The sequence below is a fragment of the Rissa tridactyla genome, chromosome 3 (genome assembly GCF_028500815.1).
Source record: "Rissa tridactyla isolate bRisTri1 chromosome 3, bRisTri1.patW.cur.20221130, whole genome shotgun sequence".
In the NCBI taxonomy this organism is placed as follows: domain Eukaryota; kingdom Metazoa; phylum Chordata; class Aves; order Charadriiformes; family Laridae; genus Rissa; species Rissa tridactyla.
In genome coordinates this window covers 59962665-59983952 of record NC_071468.1, presented here as the reverse complement: position 1 = coordinate 59983952, position 21288 = coordinate 59962665, and the positions used below count along the sequence as shown (strand labels likewise).

Sequence of the window (21288 nt, the reverse complement as noted above, 5' to 3'; positions counted from 1 at the left end):
TTTTCACTTGCATTTAGGAAGTTTCCATTGTCAGTCATTTAAAATGTCATAGACTAGAATGCACGTAACTATTGCTCAGGAAGTGCCAAAAATACTTCTGACTAGGAGTTGGGAACAGAGCTGACAGGGAACTTAAAACCTAAGAGACTACTGAAATTCTTCAGTTTTGTGTATCTCGATTTACCAGTCTCCTTTTTCTACTCAGTATGAATGTCTGGAAAGTTAAAATTCTCAATGTAATCACACCTGACTTACTGTGTTTACACTAACTACTTAATAGCTGTATTACAAGAGCCATTTCATATCTAAAGCACTGAATCTCTGCTGTAAGCACAAGTCACAGGCCAGCCCTTAACGATGGTGGTTTTGTTCATTACTTTTGTAACCGCAAAACAATGCTAATTTCTAGGCTCATCTGAGGGACCTTATTTCTTCCCCTGAGCTCCACTTCCCCTCTGGTATCATTTCCTAGTGAAGCGAGATCTGTACAGTGTTAGATCTATATCCTGTGTTAGTTAGATTATTTTTGACCAGGAGGAGGGTCAGTGATGCGCAGAAGGAAACTCTCTTATTCAAAGTGGAGAAACATAAGTAATTTAAAGTTCACATCCTACAGATACTAAGGTCCAATGTAATCACTACCAGAAGAGACTGGGCTTCTATGCTTCCCATTCCCTCCAGTCAGCTGCAGCGTTAGATTAGAAAGCAGCAAAGAGATAACTCGGGAGCTGTACTTACTCCCAAGTCCGGAGACAATGCTTTTTTGTGGGAGTTAAAAAAAACGGGGGAAAAAAAAAGGGGGGGGGAATGGAGGAGATTTGAGGAGATTTATGTGATAGGTCTTTGGTTGCCAGACACTACAGCCTGCCCTGAAGTGTTTCTCATTATGATCCTCAGCTGTAGTACCTGCTTCCTTTCAATAGCTGCCTTGTGGTGGCCACAAACACTGAACACTGCTGTGGACTAGGAAATTAGAGCCCAGGCAGAGTCATAGGGACTTGGTGTGAAGTTCTGCAACCCTAAATATCTGTGGGAAGGAAGAGACAAGATAGGAGAAAAAGAATTGGGCTAAAGATTAAGTTAGAATCAAGTTGTTTTTTCTTTTTTCAAAGTAATTTCATCTTTAAATCACTCCCTCCTGGCATGCAAGAATCCTAAATAAGGGGTTAATAAAATGCAATCGTTTACAATTTCATCAAATAGACAGGTCTATTTTGCCCATGTCACTAAAATGTAGATAAGTGACAAATATATGAGAACAGGTCCAACAAGGTCTTTAGCTGGATTACTAGAAGAATTTAACTTTTAATATTTTTAAACCTATGGACAGGGACCAGATATTTCTGTTAGGAGAGAAAGAAAAAAAAAAAAAGCACAAAAAACTACTCCACAAACAAAAATCTTGTACAATTTATACTCTCAGACACTGAAAGCAGCCAGAATGCCATACGCCATATGCCAATCCTCACGATAATTTAGGATTTCCTTTAGTTTTAAGATGTGCCTTGAATTATAAACAACAAAAACTATGACCAAAAAAAACCCCAAAACAAACACCAGAGAAAAGCAACACAGAAATGACTGCCAAGTTCAGAAAGGACACTTACGCCCTGTACACCTCTTCCAGTGTTCTTGTCCCACTGTCAGCAGTTCTCTAACTCCATCATCCATTGCTTTGGTGAACCTACCCACTGCATCACATTTCTGTTCTCTGTGACATTTGGAAAAAGCAAAATGAAAGAGCAGTTTAACAGATGCATTATGCTAACTTTAAACGCAATTATCGAAATGTTTAGCAGTGTCAACTAGATATTAAAAAAAGAAATGAGAGAAATAAATGAATTCATTGAAATCTCTGTCATTTCACTGAATTTCCTCCCTTTAGATACATGCATTTTTCATTCTATTCCCCCCCACCGTTAAACATATGGTACTGGACTATAGTTAGTTACCTTCAAAACAGAAGTCAAATATCCTCCCCAATGAGATCAAATATTAACAGAACAGCAAAATCTGATTTGAGGAAAATGCATCCCTCGAGCACTTAACACAAATAGAAAGACCCCACATTGACAGTAAATCAGATGTTAGAGTAACAGAAGTAGCAAAATTTGTACAACAATGAACCAATATAAATAAAATAATTTTTCCAGATATTTTAATAAAAGTCTAAATAGGTAAATAAAAATTAATATAGCAGTTCTTCTAGGGAAATAAATATATGCATAACTTCATATTATATTGATAATACCATTGTGTTCAGTCGTGTTATGCAGAGGAAAAAAATCTGATGCTCAAAAGAGAATTGTGAATTAGTATGTGCCTTTTTACCCCTCTTTAAGCATGTTTTGATGCAGCTATCGAAGCTTCCCATTAACATAGCCTGCATACACAGCAATGCTCTGTGAACTCTACAAAAGAAAACTAGATGTATATTTTCTAATTTTCAATGAGAATTATTCAAACTGCATCAGATCTTACAAATGCTCTCAGCCAAAGCCCGTATGAAAAGCTCTCACAGCAAGGCAACCCCAAGCGACTCCCCAGAGCCAGGGCAGCAACTCCAGCTCTGGCCCAAGCACCTAGAGACTCCCACCTCCCCAATGATGCCTTCCTCAGCTGGAAACACTCCCCAAAGAGTTATTTGCACAGAAACAGAACCTGGACTTTCCAAGAGACCCTTGTTTTACTCCAATTTTCACAGTAGCAAATCATCCTTTTAATTTTCTGTGCTTCATTCTTTACAGTATCATGATCACAGAAAAAATTCATGAACCAGCACAGGGTTACCATCCTTTGATCAAAACCAGGATGACACAGTACTGCCAAAGTATTGGCAAAATTGTTTCAGTAAAGAGCTTCTTTTCACTGAAGAACCTAAGAACTACTGAAAAAGCTGGTCTGTCCACTTACAGGAGTAATGGCTTTTGAGACTATGTTCATACACACTTTTAACAGCACCCTAAGATGTTCCCAGGCACTGGAACATGGTGTGGATGTCTGAGGTGTTACAGCCACCCCTGTAATACTGGTAGATAGATCCCCAGAACCACCTCAGGCTGCCAGCCCCAGCCCAGGAGCCAATACCCTCTGGGGACCATTCCCCCTGGGCTGGTTGCCTGCCCTCACCCTGTCTGGGGACAAATTGTTCAGCAGACCACACGCTGGTCGTTCCCTGACAGGGTTCTGTATGTAGTATAGACTCACTCTCTCCTGCACCCTATGTACAAAATCCTTCCTCTGGTTCACCCTTTAAGCTTTTATACCACCGGGATTTATATAAAATACTTAAGTAGTCAAATTTGAAATCCTCGTGTTCAAAGTGACCTAAAAATGTCCATCTTTCTTACTAGTACAGAACTGCTACCACACAGCTATTATATACATCTTAAAATGTACTGCATTACTTGGATAAAACCTATGCTGGGGTACTTCCACATGTAGGTACACTACTGCTTTGCTACTATAAACACTTCTATCTAATTTATCCAGTTTCAGACACAAAACATTATCCAAGTTCCTATGTTCTACAACAGCAAGCAAAGCATGCCATGCATACTACGTATCTTCTAAGAAAAATATTAAGCCTAAAGGAGTGAAATAAAGGCTGCAGAGTAAATCCACTCTTTCACTCTATGAAACCCAGAGGTCTACCACCAAGAGCGCTATACATAAAAAAGTGTATGTATATCTAACATATACACATATAAAATAAATATATGCATTTGCACTTCCAGAAGGATGCCCCCAATATACTTCCATAGCAATATAAAACATAACTCCATAGGATCTGCCAGTACTCTAGCTCATCAACTAGTTTTGCATACATCTTTTTAGGATCAGTATTCAGCTGCTGAAGTCAGAGACATTACAATGGAGTTCCACCAAGTTTTGGAGAGGTTGATATGAAAGTCTTATTCAAACAATTTTTCAGCTCTGCCTTGGTGAATGCTTCCTCAAATACGCACGCTTAATATTCTCATTTTATATTAGCTCAGTATCTGTTGTATATCCAAATGCATGATGTCCATGCAAAAAGAAACCACCTTACATTTCTACCATGTCCAAATCAGGAGCTTCTGGTTCCATTGTAGAAAAGATCATGACTCCAACAGTTTCATCCTTTTCTGCCTTCCGCTTTCCAGTTTTCCACTCCTTAAGAAAAAAAAAAAAAAAAACAAAACCCCAAAAAGAGAAAATAAAAAAATACAACAGACAAACATTTGACCACCACTGTTCATGCAGCTTTAAAGGCCTGTACTTAAGCAGTGAACAAAATGTTTAGAAGAACAGTTAACTGATAGACTACACAAGTTAAAACCTCTTAAATGAGTTTCAGTGGGGTCAAGGTTTCTTAAAGTTTTCCCCCCCTTGTGCACTTTGTTTTCTAGATTCTGGGGTAAACAGACCCTTTTTGTATATTACTGAAACACAGTGTAATAGCAATTATATTCAGCTGTCTCTGCACATCTGATAGTGCTGATATCAGAAGCTACTCAAGAAGATCATGAGACTATTACGCAATTGCCATACTAAGTTTAGTGGGAACAGATAAAAAGGTTAAAAATTCTACATGTATTGCAACATCTGTCTGTTCTACCAGTCCATAGGTTAGATACTAAGAACTGCTGACTAGCTAGCATAATTATACAATTCTCCACTGGCCACCCAAATATCACGTCACGAGGACTGCTACTTTCTATGTTATTAAGCCTCTACTTAGAGGATCACAGAGTAATTCTTGCTGGAAGCGACCTCAGAAGGTTTGTAGTCCAACCTCCTACTCAAAAAGGGTCAGCTATGACCTTAGTTACTCAGGGCTTTATGCAGTCTGGTCTTCAAAGCCCCCAAGGATCATTTACTTTTTCAGCAAAGTCTGAGTATTAGAAGCATGACTATTTTGAGGAGAAAGCAGCAGAGTTTTCACTCTGTGTAGTTACACAAATTAGTAACAGAGCTGGAGCTCAGTCATGAGGAAACCATTATTTACTGAAGGTGAAGATATTAAAACCTCTGTAAAAAGCATAAGAAAATGCTTGGGGTGGTGGTGGTGGAGGGAATAAAAAAGGTATTACATCAAGTAAGACTGCAGCATAATGCTATTACAACCCATTTCAGACAGAATTGTGTTGTTGAGGGAGGGGGAGATGTTTTTAAAATATAATACAGGACCAGACACATCCTAGAACTGTTACCCAGTAGCTTCTGCTAGCAAAGCAGCAGAGGACCACAGTAATTAGCAATTCCAACAGAGACAGATCAGAGCAGCAGCTAAAAGAGTTGTCATGTATATTCCTATTCTGCTGGAGAACACAAAGGGTCCTTAAAAGACTGGCAACAAGGCTACTTCAAAGAGCACACCTCTGTTGGAACGGCACATAGCATTTCACACAAGCAACTTTATGCGTCATTTTGACCAATCAGCTTAGTTAGTTAGTTAGTAAAGCCAGCAGCTTTCAGCTCGTCACTACTGCCCACAGGGAGGCAGACAAATGAGAAGGCTGCAAAGCTGAACTCTTCCTCCAAAGTGGGATGGTGCTAGGGAGCAATTTCTCAGACTCAGTCTGTGTCAACTTTATTTCCTACCTTCTCATCTCGGAAATTGAGAAATTGCTGGAAAACTTCACTTTCTGAGACAACAGGATGGCGACACATCCTCGTCATCCAAGCTTGCAGCCTCTCCATACGCATTTTGATAAATTCTTCTTCAAAGCGCCCTGTTATATGTTAAACGGTAATTGTTACATTTCTACTTTAACACCCACTGCTTTTTTTTTTTTTAATTAAAACTGAATCTGTAATTCAGATGGTGAGTTATTAACCATTTAATGACTCCGAATTTCCAAGAAGGAAACATTATGCTGACAAATCAGAACTACCTTAATTACAGTATCTTGGTTACTGACCAAGAGTACTCCTCCTTTTAAAGATAGTCAGGAAATATTAAAAAGCCCTAATTCACCCACAATTCAAATCAGGTTTTTTTGGGAAAAAAAAATAAAATAAACTTTTGTATGGAAACATTAAGTATTCAGATGACCCAAGACAGAAGCTAGGCACAAGCTTGGAATACAGGTATTTTTCTGATACAGTCTAATAAATTCTTGGTCAACGTAAAGCTCAATAATGTTGGAGAAAAAGGAACTACTTACTTTCCAAGTTGTCAGGTCCTAGCTAACAAAGCTTTTGAAACCGGACTGCTCAGATACAAATAGCAGATTTAAAAAAGCAGTACCTCCCATAAATATATTTCTGTATACATAAATGAATGTGTTGGGAAAAAAAACTCAAAAAAAATCTCAATAAATCACATGGATGAAAGTGGTTAGAATACATACATGTAAGACTAACTGATTTTTTGGTAGTTAAGAGATTTTAACACAACCTATTTAAAAAAATAAAAGGAATTTTGTTACTTATTTAAAACAGTAGTGCATCATCACTGTGTATTTACAAGAACCTTTTAGTTTTACCACAAACTGTGCCTTGAGAGAATCTTTTCCAATTAAAAAAATGCACGACGTCAGATTTCTGAAGCATACAGTGAATAGGATGTATTTGAAAGGAACAAGAGATTCCTTCGGCACCCAACTCTTCTAATTTCCATAGCAGCGCAGATGACAAATTTTGAGCGCTTGTACTCTTTCAGTATAATTCTACTGTGTAGTTACTATGGCAGCAACTCCACAAAGTTGAGATGGGTTTTTTTTGTGTTATTTTTTTATTTAGTTTTTATTGCAAATATGGAAGCTAGCAAGACTAGCAGGTAAAGAATACAACTAGTGAAAAAAAGACGTCTGGGTATCAGTACATGTCCTGTAAATTATCTAGAAAAAAAAAAAATAGAAAACAACTACTATAGAAGAGACATTGTTAAACCTGCAGCAATAACTTGTTCCACCCTTAATCTATACTGAAACCTCTGCATCATTCCTGCCAGCATAAGGATTGCAAGGCAACAGGAACAGCAACGCTTGGAAGTTATGTGCTGGTCACTAGGCATATCGTTACCAGCAAATCATGATTCTTCGCAAAGTCAGTCTGTTTGTAGAGAGTCTTGCTTTTCCAAGACTAAAACACAGAAATACTTTTCTAGACAGTCTTCAGAAAGAAGCCTCCTAAACACAATGAAAAAATTACTATTTTTTCAGTTTCTCATCATGTTTCAAAAGAGACGTGTGCTTTTTTTTTTTCCTTTTTTCTTGAGACAAGTTACCCTCTCCCACAGACTCCAGAGGACTGAAAATCACAGGCAAGCTTTGACTGTGACGCCAAATTCTTGAGTCTTTTAAAATACAGTTACAATAAAATCTAGAGATCCCATCAGGTCTCATGGTTTCCTTTTAGTCCACATGAACACGTTCAAGAAAAAATACTGGTGAATTCTAAACATGAGATTAAGGGGAGGGGAGGAAGTCGCTTCCTCACTTTTCAGTTTCCTCGGCATTTATCCCAGCACCTGCATCAATGCTTAGCTTTCTTCAAACCCAGCAGAGCTGCCACATTTTCAGTGATGCCTCCAGGCACATGGTTGGCGACATGCCGGCTTTTGTGTGTTTGGTTTTGGCTGGTTGTCTTAAAGGCCATATAAAATCTTACCAGAACACACTCAAGTGGAAATAGGCAAAAGTAATGCATTTTCCTCCTATATAGGTGTCTAATTCTTTTCTTCACATGCACTCGAGCACACTCTTGTAGAAATGAAGTCAGAGACTATTTGAAAACACACAGGTGTTACCATATTCAATTGCAATGACTCAACTCATGAACATTTAAAAGGGTTAAATACTACTTTTCTTGAAGTCAGAACAAAAGACTTCCGTAAGCATCAGAAAGTTTGGTCAAGCTGAACTAACATCAAACCAGAGCAGAATGCTATACAAATGTAAGATGCTTTCTAAATCAAGTGTGAAATCAAGCAACAGGAGAAACAGCTGCAACATTTTAATTGTGAGCAAAAAACCCCAGTTTGTCAGTGGATGCTCCCTTTCCTCTGGGAGCTTTGCTTCATATGCAATCAGTGCTTTACAATCAAATGCAAAAGAAAAAACGACACACACACACACACACACACACAGAGAACCCCCTCAAAAACCATTTCTCCAGACAATCAGCAAACATGGAACAGAAGTAGTTATCTCTTCTCTCCAGTAATCAGTATTCTCTTCTGTAGTAACTAGGGTGTTTTGAGGTTTTTTTGTTGGTTTTAATTATTTTATTTATTTTTAAATCACTGGACTAGATAAGTAAACCTGAGTTCTGAAATGACGCACTTACTGCTGATATTTTATTATCAACAGGCCATCACAACTCATCATAATTGTTGAATGGTGAAAGGTTGGGGTTTGTTTTTTTTTATACCTCCTTTAAAAATAGTGGGAAAAGGCAAGAAATAACTGAATCTTGTAGAAGAGTGATCTCCTTACTTCCCATTCCATGAATTCAAAACTGTGAAAAATTACCTGTTACTTGCTTGTCTGGAAGAGATGGGATTGGAATGGCTAATCCGAATTTAACCAGGAGACGCTCATACAACCAGTCAAAGTGCTTATATCTGTGGTTGACAGATCGATTAGTGTTCTGTAAGAAAAATACAACTCTGAATTTTGACAGGCATCTACAGATAGGGACATGAAACAAGTGTGACCAGAACAGTAAGTATGTGGAGTGCAAATAAAGTTTACGATTTAGAGCCTTGAATCTGTAATTACAGAAGAACCTGAAATGCTAGAACAGAGTAACTCCTTGGGGAAAAAAAATGTGTGACAACTACCACTTACTCTTACAACCCTGTTACCAAGTCACACAAACTGTATTATTTATATGTACAAATGACCCGTATTTGCAAGAGAAGATCCTGTTTCAGATACACTTACAGTGCAGGTCAGCTGATATTCAATGTAGCTCTTGAGACCATACATTTTAGAACCTTTTTTGGGATCTGCCACCACACAGTCAAATGTAGAGGTAGGATAAACCCACATAGGGCCATAATCACCAATCTGTAAGAAATCGTAAATATTATCTTTAAATACATCATGTTGTACCAGCTGCAAAAAAGGAGACAAATACTTTCTCTCTTCACTTAAAAGTTTCCATTGATTTCAGCAAGAGCTTGATAGTCAGGAAATAGAGGGGTTTCTCACAACCACAGATGATTGACCACAGTTGTTTTTGTTTATCTTATTCCGTATTTTACAATTTTTCCCAAATAGCAAAGGAGTGGTGAATTCTAGAGATTGCTACTTCAATCACATCTCACTAGAAGAACATACATCTAGAAGAGTTTGTTTTTTAGATTGGAAGATGACCTGGCCATCATGACTGAATATTGCAAACCTTTATAAACGTAGCTCCTATGTATTAGATAACTAGCTCTGCCGCCCAATCCCAAAAAGGCTTATTTTCATGATCACAAGTAATAGAGACACAGCATGAGAAAAAAAAAGTATTGAAAAATAAAAAATTAGCACACTTAGAAAAAAGGAGTTAAGACTTGACCCTGAAAAATCTCTCAATGATATATGACTCTGAAATGTAGTTTACACAACTTAAAATACTTAAGTGGTACGTGGTTTTATTATGACAGTTCTATTTCTAATTATATGTTCAGCATCAGTTGAACCCAAATATATATAGCAACCTTGAGGCTAAAAGTTAAGTTGGGGAAAAAGGAAGGGTGGGGAGGATAAAAAAAAAAAAAAAAACAACAAACCAAAAAAAAAACCCAAACCAACCACAAAAAAACCCAAACAAAAAACCCCCCATCACAAAACAAACCACACCACCTCCACACAAGAACTACACTCACATCCCCAACTTACAATTATGGGAATTTTCTCTTTGGGTTTTGCTAGCTGCTTTGCCAACAGATACTGTTCCATCCCAGGTTTTGCAAATCCAGGAAATCTAACAATAAAATGAAGTGGTAAATTTATTCCATACTTTCCTTCCTTTGGCATATGCAGAATTACCTGCCACTATAGGAAAAAGCCGTTAGTATTTCTCAAGTATAGAAAATAATTTATGTGGAATACTTAAACCACCAACCATTTGCCCCAAAAAGAAGAAAAGCTTTAGCTACTGAGCTTTTATTTGTGTAATACAGGCCCCTTCTTCCAAGGTAGAGTAGCTATTTGTGCTCTGCAACCCATCAGAGCAGACATAACAGGAGGACATAAAATAAAATCTGCCACTCCCCTGCAGTCCACCCTCTCTAGAGATGCGCACACACACGTACAGGCTCATGCACACCAGCCTGCCCTTTCAGATTATGAGAATCAATCATCTGAAAGAACAACGAACTGCAGATTTATTAAGTGCTTCTAATCATGAGTTATGTTAGATAATTTATTCACCAATTAGAAAGAAAACCACACACAAAAAAAGTCACTGTAACATCCTTAAAGTCTGTGTAAGAAGTCTTACAAAAAGCAAGAGGTGGTTCTCTTTCTAATTAGGAAGATACCTCGCCCTTCAAGTACTGCCAACCTGCTGCCGGCTTCCAGAAACACGGGAAGTTTTTAGTAGGACTTACTTCACAGACAAATAACGCTCTTAAATAAGGTATGTTTATGGTGGTTATACTAAATGGATTTGGAACAAGTAGATGCCACAATGATGCAAAGGCAAAGTTGCAAAACTGGACAAAGCCTCCAGTGATGAACAAAATCAACTGTCTCTGCATGACTAGTTATTAATTTTGGTTACCTACCACACAGATTATCACACAGTAGCTTCTCAGAGTAACAGTAGTTTTAGAATAAACAAAGATTAAGTTGTAACATGAGATAATGCTAGTATAACCCTGACAAAGCTTCACATTATTGCAAGATTTTTACCTAAAAAAAAAAATAAAAAAAATATCAAGGTTTCTGTGGCTCAAGAATCAATCTGGGTGATGCACAGACACACGAGAGCAACTTAAATTGCTCATGAACTCTAAGGCAGCACATTCAACCAGTCTCACTGTATGGACAAGCCATCCATCACCTTTCATTTTCACTAAGCACATGAACTTTAGATCTTGCAAAACTATCATTTGCCTGTATAACACCTCCAAAAATTATACAGCTTTGTCATGTATTTTCAGATTTTCATGGATCTGTGTTCTCTGAGCACACAGGGAGAATGCTGAGCTACAAATCCATTTCCACTTTTACCCCTAAAACTGTAACATTTACGTTGCATAATTCAAGAAGGTTGAATGGTCACACATTTACACAACTTGGAAAATTCCAATTCTCTTCAATATATACACATTTGCCCCATATTTTCCATTACTTGTTAAGTGGTAACTTCATAGCAGCTGCACGAGAATTTCCACGTTGGACCCCCCCAGCCTCTGACGCTTCAGTCTCCTTGTAACCAAGGTAAGACGGTGAAGTTGATTTCGGGTCATCCCAGTCATCATCCCAGTCATCGTCATCAGCAGCTGCTGAAGTACAGGGGAGGGCAGGGAAAGAAGAAAGTTAAATATTTTCTCTTTAAAAACAGAAGCAGCTACCTTAGCACTCATACACAATCAACAAGGCAGAGCTAGTTCAGCCTTCTATTTCATGATTTCTCCTGAATTAGCACCATCCCCACCCAATACAACCTGCAAAACACTATACTAGAAGTCCATTGAGGAAGAAGGGGGGAAAAAAAAGAAAATAAAAAAGAAAAAAAAAAAAAAGAGATGCTGGTGTGTTAAGATGAATTCAATAGTGTTCCATATCCACAGACTCCACATTAACTTTCCCCAGTTATGAGTTCTCCTCTTAATTTAGGCCTTTACTACAAAAGTGTAGAGAAACCTTCTGAAAGGCTATCCACCTCCTAAAAGTAAGGATTTAAGAGATGACTTCTTCACAGGCCTGAGGGTACAAAATCAAGGGTGTTTAACTTCCAGTTATGCAAGCTGAACAACATGCCTGAGAATAGATCATGTATGCACAAGACTTTGGCTCGCCAGATTTCCATACAAGTTTGAGACATCTGTTACGGTGGATCTGATTTAGCAGGTTTTGTTTGTTTGTTTGTTTTTTATTTATTTATTTATTTTAAAAAAACCTATTATTTTAGGGTCCAGTTTCCCTCCGTGGCAATGTGCTACTAGGAAGCTGCTTTTGTTTTGTTTTTCAAATAAACCATGTTCTATAGTTATGAAAGATTAAGCACTTCTTACCTCTACTATCCACCTACTCTAATGTAGTAAAAAGTAAGAGCATTATTAGCACACCTGGTCCTTGATATGCCTGTGGATGACCAAATGCTGCTGCTGTCTCCCAGTTATTTGAAGCACTGTTCCTCTGGCCAGCTGTACTTTCAGGTTTCGTCGCCCAGCTGTCAACAGCATTTCCATTATCCCAGTTCCCAGACTTCCCAACGTTCCAGCTGGACCAAGGATCACTGGCATTGTTTGCCTACATGGTATAAGGACAAAAGCAAAGAAATTGCTGAAGAAATGAGCAACGACCACGTACTTTCATCTTGAAGTCTCTGATCTCATCCTGATAGGCTGTGAGCTTGCATTCAGCACTGCACTTGTTCGATTTAGGAGCAGCTGCCAAATCCTACGTTCCCAGCTACACAGCTCTTAAATGCAGTAAGCACCTGGAAAAACTGATCAGCTTTCCAACCATATGACACCAATACATACTAATAAGAATGTTACATCTCCTCAGGGAAATTAAACTATTTGTTCCAACAGTGTTAGGAAGCACTCTTACCCATGATAATTATTTTACACTAACACCTTAAGTATGGTGCATGGGAACTATTAATTACATAAAGCCATGGACTAATTAGCACGTTTAAAACAGGAACACAAAAGTCAAGAATTAGGTTTTTCCAAATGTTTATTTTATCAAACTCAGATTAATGGCCTTACTACAAGCAAATTGTAAATTGCCCACCCACACCATCGCTATTGGTGTGACAGTTAGGAAGTTAGGGCCAGCAACCTGCTTGGCTTCCCTGTCAGATCTTAATTAATTCACTTTGAAGACAAGGGAAGGAAACAAACATCTGCCAGGGAACAGTCTGGCATTTCCCTGTAGACCCACTCTCTCAGTATAAGCTTCTGGTGAAGGTAATCACACATACCCTTCTGCGGATGCTGCTGTGGAGGTGGAAACCTCAGTGAGAGCGTAGAGCTGACACGTCTCTAACTACTGCATCAATTTGTCAAGTTAATCTGTCAGTAAGTTGGAGTAGTAGCTTAGCATCCTGCTCAGCTCCTTGATTTTAACACTAGACTTTGCAAAAGCATTGTCTAGTTAAGTGCAGTCTACTCTAGACACTCAGTGCAGAGACTAGCTAGCAGAAAGAAAAAAAAAAAAACCACCACACAAATCAAAATCCACACTCCCAAAGTATAGGAGGAAGAAGGAGGAGAAGGGGAAAGAAAGCAAACAAAGACTACAAAGCTTGTCTTGTTCAGCAGAGGGAGAAATGGAGTTTTGTAAAATGAAGTCTCAAAACCTACAGAAGCCAGTGCATTATTTTTATAATGAAGCAGCATATCAAAGAAAGTATGCCTAATACAAATTAATTGCTATTAGATTATAACATTTACATACATCTTAGAACATTTGCCAGTACCAAAATTCAATAAAACTCCCACTGAAAGCTAAATTGTTCTCTTCAAAAATGTTGAATACGTTTGTTTCTTACACAAAATGCACAAAAACAGGTGCACCTACTCCACACTCCATTTTTGTTCACTAAAATTCTCTTCTCTCATTTCAGCTTCGAGAGATTACTTAGGAATGAGAGCTCTCACTTCAGTTTTTCCTAAAACGAAGTTTTCTGACAGTCAGATTTCACAGACACTATCAAACATTTAAGATCTGAAAACGCTTTGGACCTGTACTATTGATACAACGTAACACCTATTCTTTATGTACAAAATCCCCAAGATCTGGAAATCAAGACCAAGCCCCAAAATCAGGGGAAATCACCATTCAGAAGACTCACTAGAGTCAGCAGGTCTTTAGGAACTGAAGGCATGAGAGAGATTATGTGGACAGCTTCTATATAGACAGTTTGGGTGATTTGTTTTTGAGGATGAAACTGATGCAAGAATACTACTCCCTAAGGGAGTAATGTCATTGAGGTCTACCTAATTCTTGGATAGCTGATACACAGTGCTACTCTCAGGAATTACAAAGTTGTTGCTGGTGGCTTATGAGGTACCAGCCTGCTCCTCCTATGATGTTCACCTGGTAAGAGTTTATGCAAAGAGAAAAAAACCATACACACTATCAGTCAGAGCTTATAATCTTTGCTAAAGGAAAACACATACACTGGGGCTCAACCACATGGGAAAGCGTGCCTGCTCCTAACATAACTTAGAGCTCCTAGAAAAGAATAGTTTGCATAATATTCATTTGCATATACTTCTGCAATATACATTGTGCTGATCACTAGCAAATGAAAGCCCAGAGGTGGGATGATTGCCAAAAGGCTGAGTAAAGTTTTCCTCTTCTCTGCAGTTCATGCGAAATCTGGTACATGAGTGGGTGGCAAAGAAACCTTAAGATCTGCTGCAAAGCAAGGGGTAGGTAATAATATTAACACTGGGTACGTACGTTACTAAAGAATGACTGTCAAGAGTGACCATCACCAAACTTGCAGACAGGTACTGATATACACTAAATGCTGTACAGCAAGGAGAAATGGATTACTTAAACTGCACTCTCAGATATTTTGTCTTTATGTACCCATATGGAAGCAGTATTCAAATCAGAAAATTTCACTTTTGAAGTGACCAAGAAAGTTCTGGGGTGAGCTCTTGACCCTAGGTGTATTGCCCACAGGCTATAAAAGAGGTGGGATATGCTATTCCCGGATATGCTATTCCCACTCAGCTTCTTTCTGCCAAAGGGTCCACATTTCTTTCTGAGGCACTGGGAAAATGGTAAGAGATCAGTTAGAAATATATATATACATATAGACAACACATCTCAAAGAGCATTTACAGGTCTCCTTTCACCTTTCGTCAAGTGTTTGCCTACATACACACACACCATGGACGCTTCTAAGTAGTAGCCAAAAAAAAAAAAATAATCAGTAAACGTGGAGAAGGGGTCAAGAATCAGGCCTGCCATCCTCGAGGTCCCATAACACTGTGGAAGGCCATGTAAAGACAGCATTTATTAAAAGGGTAATCTTGGCTCCAGTCAGCAGTTCTGTGGATCTCAGCAGCTGACAAATTCCATATGAGAAGCCATTTGCGTGGCTTAGCTCTGGTTGAGTAAACCCTAATTAAGACAGCAATTCTTTTGTAAGTGATTAAATTATATGTTCTCACACCTTTAGTTTTCCATAACTGAAACTGATAATCCTCTGATCTCTCTTTAGTCACCACAAAAAAGATGAAGTGTCCTTGCAAGAAGCTGTTATTTAGTCAATATAACTTGATACAGCACACCTAACATCCAAATATATAATCAAATGCAAATGCATAGATATAAATGCCACACCATGCATAATTAAGAAACCTCAGATGGAACATTGTATCTCTTTGCTCTTCAAGATAACATCTGGGAAGACCACACAACCAGGCACGCACAGTCCAGGAGGCTCCTCCAGTGCATTGATGATAACTTTTTGACACAGGAGCCTACAAGGAGAGGAGCACTCCTGGACCTAGTACAGACAAACACAGAGGGACTGGTGGAGGACATTAAGGTTGGGGGCACCCTAGGTTGTAGTGATCATGAAGTGATAGAGTTCAGGATCATGGGTACTACGCACAGAACAACAAGAAGTAAAATTACAAACTTGGATTTCAGGAAGGCTAGCTTTGATCTCTTCAAGAAACTGCCTGGAGAGATCCTGTGGGCTAGGGCTCTGGAAGGCAAAGGGGCTCAAGAAAGCTGGTTGGTATTCAAAGACCACTTCCTCCAAGCTCAGGATCGGTGCATCCCTAAGAGAAAGAAATCAGCCAAGGGACGCAGGAGACTTGCATGGTTGGGCAGGGAGCTTCTGAAAAAGCTCAAGTGGAAGAAGGAAGTTTACAATAAGTGGAAGAATGGACTGACCCCTTGGGAGGATTACAAGAATGCCGCCAGAGCGTGCAGGGATGAAACACGGAAAGCCAAGGCCACCTTGGAATTAAACCTGGCAAGGGATGTCAAGCTCAACAGGAAGGGCTTCTACAAGTATATTGGAAGCAAAAGGAAGACCAGAGATGTTGTGGGTCCACTGTTGAATTAGACAGGAGCCACGGTGACAAAGGATGCGGAGAAGGTGGAGTTACTGAATGCCTTCTTTTCTTCAGTCTTTACTGCTCAGCCCAGCCCTCAGGAGTCCCAAGTTTTGGGGAAAGTAAGGGGGGAAAGAAGACTTCCCCTGGGTTGAGGAGGATCGAGTGAGGGATCAATTAGGTCAATTAGATATTCACAAGTCCATGGGCCCCGATGGGATGCACCCGAGAGTGCTGAGGGAGCTGGCAGAAGTCATTGCTGGGCCGCTCTCCATCATCTTTGAAAGGTCCTGGAGAACAGACGATGTGTCTGAGGACTAGAGGAAAGCCAATGTCACTCCAGTCTTCAAAAAAGGCAAGAAGGAGGATCCGGGGAACTACAGGCCAGTCAGCCTCACCTCCATCCCTGGAAAGATGATGGAACAGCTCATTCTGGGCATCACCTCAGGGCACGTGGAGGAAAAGAAAGCTATCAGAAGTACTCAACATGGATTCACCAAGGGGAAATCACACCTGACTAATCTGATAGCCTTCTATGATGGCATGACTGGATGGATAGATGAGGGGAGGGCGGTAGATGTGGTCTACCTTGACTTAAGCAAGGCATTCGACACAGTCTCCCACAGCATCCTCATAGGGAAGCTTAGGAAGAGTGGGTTAGATGGATGGACAGTATGGTGGATAGATAACTGGCTGAAACAGAGAGCTCAGAGGGTAGTGATTAGGGGCACAGAGTCCAGCTGGAGGTCAGTGATGAGTGGTGTTCCCCAGGGGTCAGTACTGGGTCCAGTCCTCTTCAATATATTCATCAATGACCTGGATGAGGGGATGGAGTGCACCCTCAGCAAGTTTGCTGATGACACAAAGCTGGGAGGGGTGGCTGACACACCGGAAGGCTGTGCCGCCATACAGAGAGGCCTGGACAGGTTGGAGATTTGGGCAGAGAGGAACCTTATGACATTCAACAAGGGCAAGCGTAGGGTGCTGCACCTGGGGAGGAATAACCCCATGCACCAGTACAGGTTGGGGGCTGACCTGCTGGAGAGCAGCTCAGCTGAAAGAGACCTGGGAGTCCTGGTGGACAACAGGACGACCATGAGCCAGCAATGTGCCCTCATGGCCAAGGCAGCCAGTGGCATCCTGGGGTGCATCAAGAAGAGCGTGGCCAGCAGGTAGAGGGAGGTCATCCTCCCCCTCTACTCTGCCTTGGTGAGGCCGCACCTGGAGTACTGTGTCCACTTCTGGGCTCCACGGTTCAAGAAGGACAGGGAACTGCTGGAGAGGGTGCAGCAGAGAGCTACCAAGATGATTAGGGGACTGGAACACCTCCCTTATGAAGAAAGGCTGAGGGATTTGGGTCTCTTCCGTCTGGAAAAAAGACAGCTGAGGGAGGACCTTATCAACACTTCTAAATGCTTAAAGGGTGGGTGTCAGGAGGATGGGGCCAGGCTCTTTTCAGTGGTGCCCAGCGACAGGACAAGAGGTAACGGGCACAAACATGAGCACGGGAAGTTCCACCTAAACATGAGGAGGAACTTCTTTCCTTTGAGGGTGGCAGAGCACTGGAACAGGCTACCCAGAGAGATGGTGGAGTCTCCAACTCTGGAGACATTCAAAACCCGCCTGGACGCGTTCCTGTGCAACCTGCTCTAGGTGACCCTGCTCTGGCAGGGGGGTTGGACTAGATGATCTCCAGAGGTCCCTTCCAACCCTATGATTCTATGTACAATGAGATTGAATTCAAGAATAAACTCCTTAAAGGCAGCTGATTTTCCCTTTTGTAGACTATTACAGACTTGCTCGCTCCTACTGTTCTAGGAGAAAAACCACCACTAACAGAGAGGGAGCACATTACTAAATATTTTAAGAGTCTTCCATTAAGGGCAGATTCACACTCACTATAGAAACAGATCATTACTGGTGAGGGCCCGGGGGAGGGGGCGAGAAGTCTAGTATGTTTTTAAAGAACTAATTATAGTTGAATGAGAAAAAAATTCCACCACAACAGGAAAATACTCAGCTTAGGGGTGGAATGTCAGTATCTTCACAAAATGAATCATTAATTAAATAGAAAGAATTGACATCTTTGCTACTTTATGGAGCATCCAGAGTTATAGACAGTAAAGCTAAGGTAAGTCACTGAGGCATCTCTCTGCACTGCATAAAAATCTTTTTTTGACCTCTTGGCCAACTAAAGTGTTCCTGGCAGACTCCTTCCTCATATTAATGGATGCTCCTGATGGACAAATAGATCCATTCTACTCCTGAGGGACAAAAGCCAAAAAAACATGATGTTCAGATGCTAAAACCAAGCACCTAAAAAGATCTAGGTAACTGTGCCATCAAAAATTACAACCTCCAACCATAACAAATACACTTTGAAAACTACTCTGAGAGACAGAAGCCATGCTGAAGCAGCGAGTAGAGAAAGTAAGTCTGATCAGATCAAGGGAAGCTCAGGACAGCCAAAGCTGCAATGAGAAGTGTTACGCTCCTGAAAAGGGGTTGAAGAGAGACAGATAGCACAGTGGGATGGCAGAAAATACAAGAGTCATGGTGGCTCAGCTGAATAGCTAACAGGAATGAGCAGACCTCTCCAGTTTTATAGCTGCCTTAGTTACCTGCATGGAGACAGAGCCTTAGGCATACTCAGACATTACACTAAACCCAAGTTCTTTGGATAACAACCCCTGAATAGATACATTAAAAAAAAAAAGTGAACATAGACAGTCACCCTAAAAATCAAGCTTTTTTCCTCCAGGAAGAAACGTGAAAGGCTAAAAGCCTACTCTGCTGCAGCAATCACAGAACTGCCTTCACTGTGCTGTATTTACCATAGAAGAAGGGTGAACATTAGCAGATACCGAAGCAGCTGCCACGCCCATGATATTCTATGCCCAAGCTTTCTTCCTGGTAAATCATTACCTTAGCATTGTGATCCTGGGCACTTCTTTCACTCCTGAAGGAAGACCCTCTTTTCTACTGTACAATTAACCATGTATACTCCTTAAAGAGATCCTCTAGGAAAAGCAAGAGTGGAGATGGGCTAGGCTATAAGGGATAATCAGCTTTATGGACTCACATACTAGAATGTTCCTGTAGACAAATACATGAAAGCAACAGTAGAGAGGACCCTCAGATGCAGCTGACAAGGAGGCAGTAACAATGCTGTCCAAGGAAACTATTTGTTCTTCAGCTGCTCCTGTCACCTCGCTTCCTTCCAGAGGAAACCATCATTCAGCACCTCCACTCCCAGGCCTACTGCCCCTTTCATAAAGTAGTCCCTGCAAAGAAGCCTGCTCACAAACTACATACAGCCAAGGCACACCCACAGGACACTCCTTGCTTTCATAGAATAGAATAGAATCACAGAATGGTTCGGGTTGGAAGGGACTTTTAAAGGTCATCTAGTCCAACCTCCCCTGCAATAAGCAGAAACATCTTCAATTAGATCAGGCTGCTCAGAGCCCCATCCAACCTGACCTTGAGTGTTTCCAGGGATGGGGCATCTACCACCTCTCTGAGAAACCTGTTCCAGTGTCGTATCACCACCCTCATTGTAAATTTTTTCCTTATATCTAGTCTAAATCTTCTCTCTTTCAGTTTAAAGCCATGACCCCTTGCCCCATCACAACAGGCCCTGCTAAAAAGGTTGCCCACATCTTTCCCGTAGGCCCCCTTTAAGTACTGAATAGGCTGCAATAAGGTCCCCCCAGAGCCTTCTCCTCTCCAGGCTGAACAACCTCAACTCTCTCAGCCTGTCCTCATAAGAGAGGTGCTCCAGCTCTCTGATCATCTTTGTGGCCTTCCTCTGGACCTGCTCCAACAGGTCTATGTCTTTCCTCTGCTGAGGGTTCCAGAGCTGGACGCAGCACTGCAGGTGGGGTCTCACCAGAGCAGAGCAGAGGGGCAGAATCACCTCCCTTGACCTGCTGGCCACGCTTCTTTTGATGTGGCCCAGGATATGGTTGGCTTTCTGGGCTGTGAGCGCACGTTTTCAGCTCACATCCAGCTGTACCTCTGAATTCTTCTCAGCAGGACCACTCTCAATCCCTTCATCCCCCAGCCTGTATTGATACTGTGGGTTGCTTTGACCCAGGTGCAGGACCGTGCACCCCACCTTGGGCCCACTTCTCGAGCCTGTCTAGGTCCCTCTGGATGGCATTCCACCCCTCAGGCCTGTCAGCCACATCACTCAGCTTGGTGTTGTCCGCAAACTTGCTGAGGGTGCACTTGATCCCACTGTCTGTGTTATTGATGAAGATATTAAACAGTACTGGTCTGTACTGCAAGCGCATATTGTCAGCTCATGTCCAGCTTTTCTTGTACCAGTACCCTCCTTCTCAGCAGGGGAAAATAACCAAACCACCAGTGTAAGAACTGAGTTACTACCATGAAGAGCGGAACAGTTAGTTTTTTGTTCTTTTCCCACTTCCAATCCCATTTCCTCACCCGTGAGGTTATTCAGAGCCAGAGTGGACTACAGACTGTATGGCTTCTGCACAGTGCAGGCACAGGATTTTCAGGATTTGACTCCTGATTCAGCTCAAAAAAAACCATGTTTGAAATACAGAATGGTCTTTTAGAAAGATACATAATTTAGACTTAAGTAAAGAATTCTCAGTGACGGAATGAGGGGAGGGGGAAAAAAACCAAATCTGTTGTAAACCTCACTGCTTAAAGGAAATTATTACTTTTTTTAAATTAAATTTTGCTTAGTTTTAACTTTCAGACACTGGAGATCCTATCTTCTGGTTTTTGTTATGCACACCTGCACATATAAATGGCAATCAAGTCACCTCTTTATATGCTTATCTTCTCTTGAGCTGATTTCAATCCTTAATGGTTTCTTCTTGAAACACAGATGAGAAATTTCAGACAGTTTTCCAAGTAGCAGTCACAGCAATGCCAGAAACAGAAGAAAGACTCCCTGTTTCTCTCTGATGTTCTCTAGACATCCCAGGATCAGGCTAAAAAGATTAAACAAGGCTTTATCCTTCCTTTTTGGGAAAAGCACTCTGTATTTTTGTTTGGGAGGAGAGGACAGGGTTTCCCTTGTCACCTTTTTTTGGAGGAGGAGTTGAAGATTATTA

General features: G+C 40.8%; 1 protein-coding gene across 3 annotated transcripts in view; it reads right to left on the bottom strand.

Annotated features, from left to right (window-relative positions):
* Nucleotides 1-21288, bottom strand: part of SNX9 (sorting nexin 9) — a 69286-nt gene that overhangs the window by 17871 nt on the left and 30127 nt on the right. For 2 of the 3 annotated variants that reach the window (XM_054193930.1, XM_054193932.1), the window contains exons 5-12: nucleotides 12224-12407; nucleotides 11284-11437; nucleotides 9825-9909; nucleotides 8877-9002; nucleotides 8463-8580; nucleotides 5587-5717; nucleotides 4052-4155; nucleotides 1608-1711 (exon numbers count right to left, since the gene is read on the bottom strand). In XM_054193930.1, the coding sequence (XP_054049905.1) occupies nucleotides 1608-1711; nucleotides 4052-4155; nucleotides 5587-5717; nucleotides 8463-8580; nucleotides 8877-9002; nucleotides 9825-9909; nucleotides 11284-11437; nucleotides 12224-12407 (1006 nt within the window). The remainder of the gene's footprint in view (nucleotides 1-1607; nucleotides 1712-4051; nucleotides 4156-5586; nucleotides 5718-8462; nucleotides 8581-8876; nucleotides 9003-9824; nucleotides 9910-11283; nucleotides 11438-12223; nucleotides 12408-21288) is intronic. The other variant, XM_054193931.1, reaches the window with a different exon arrangement.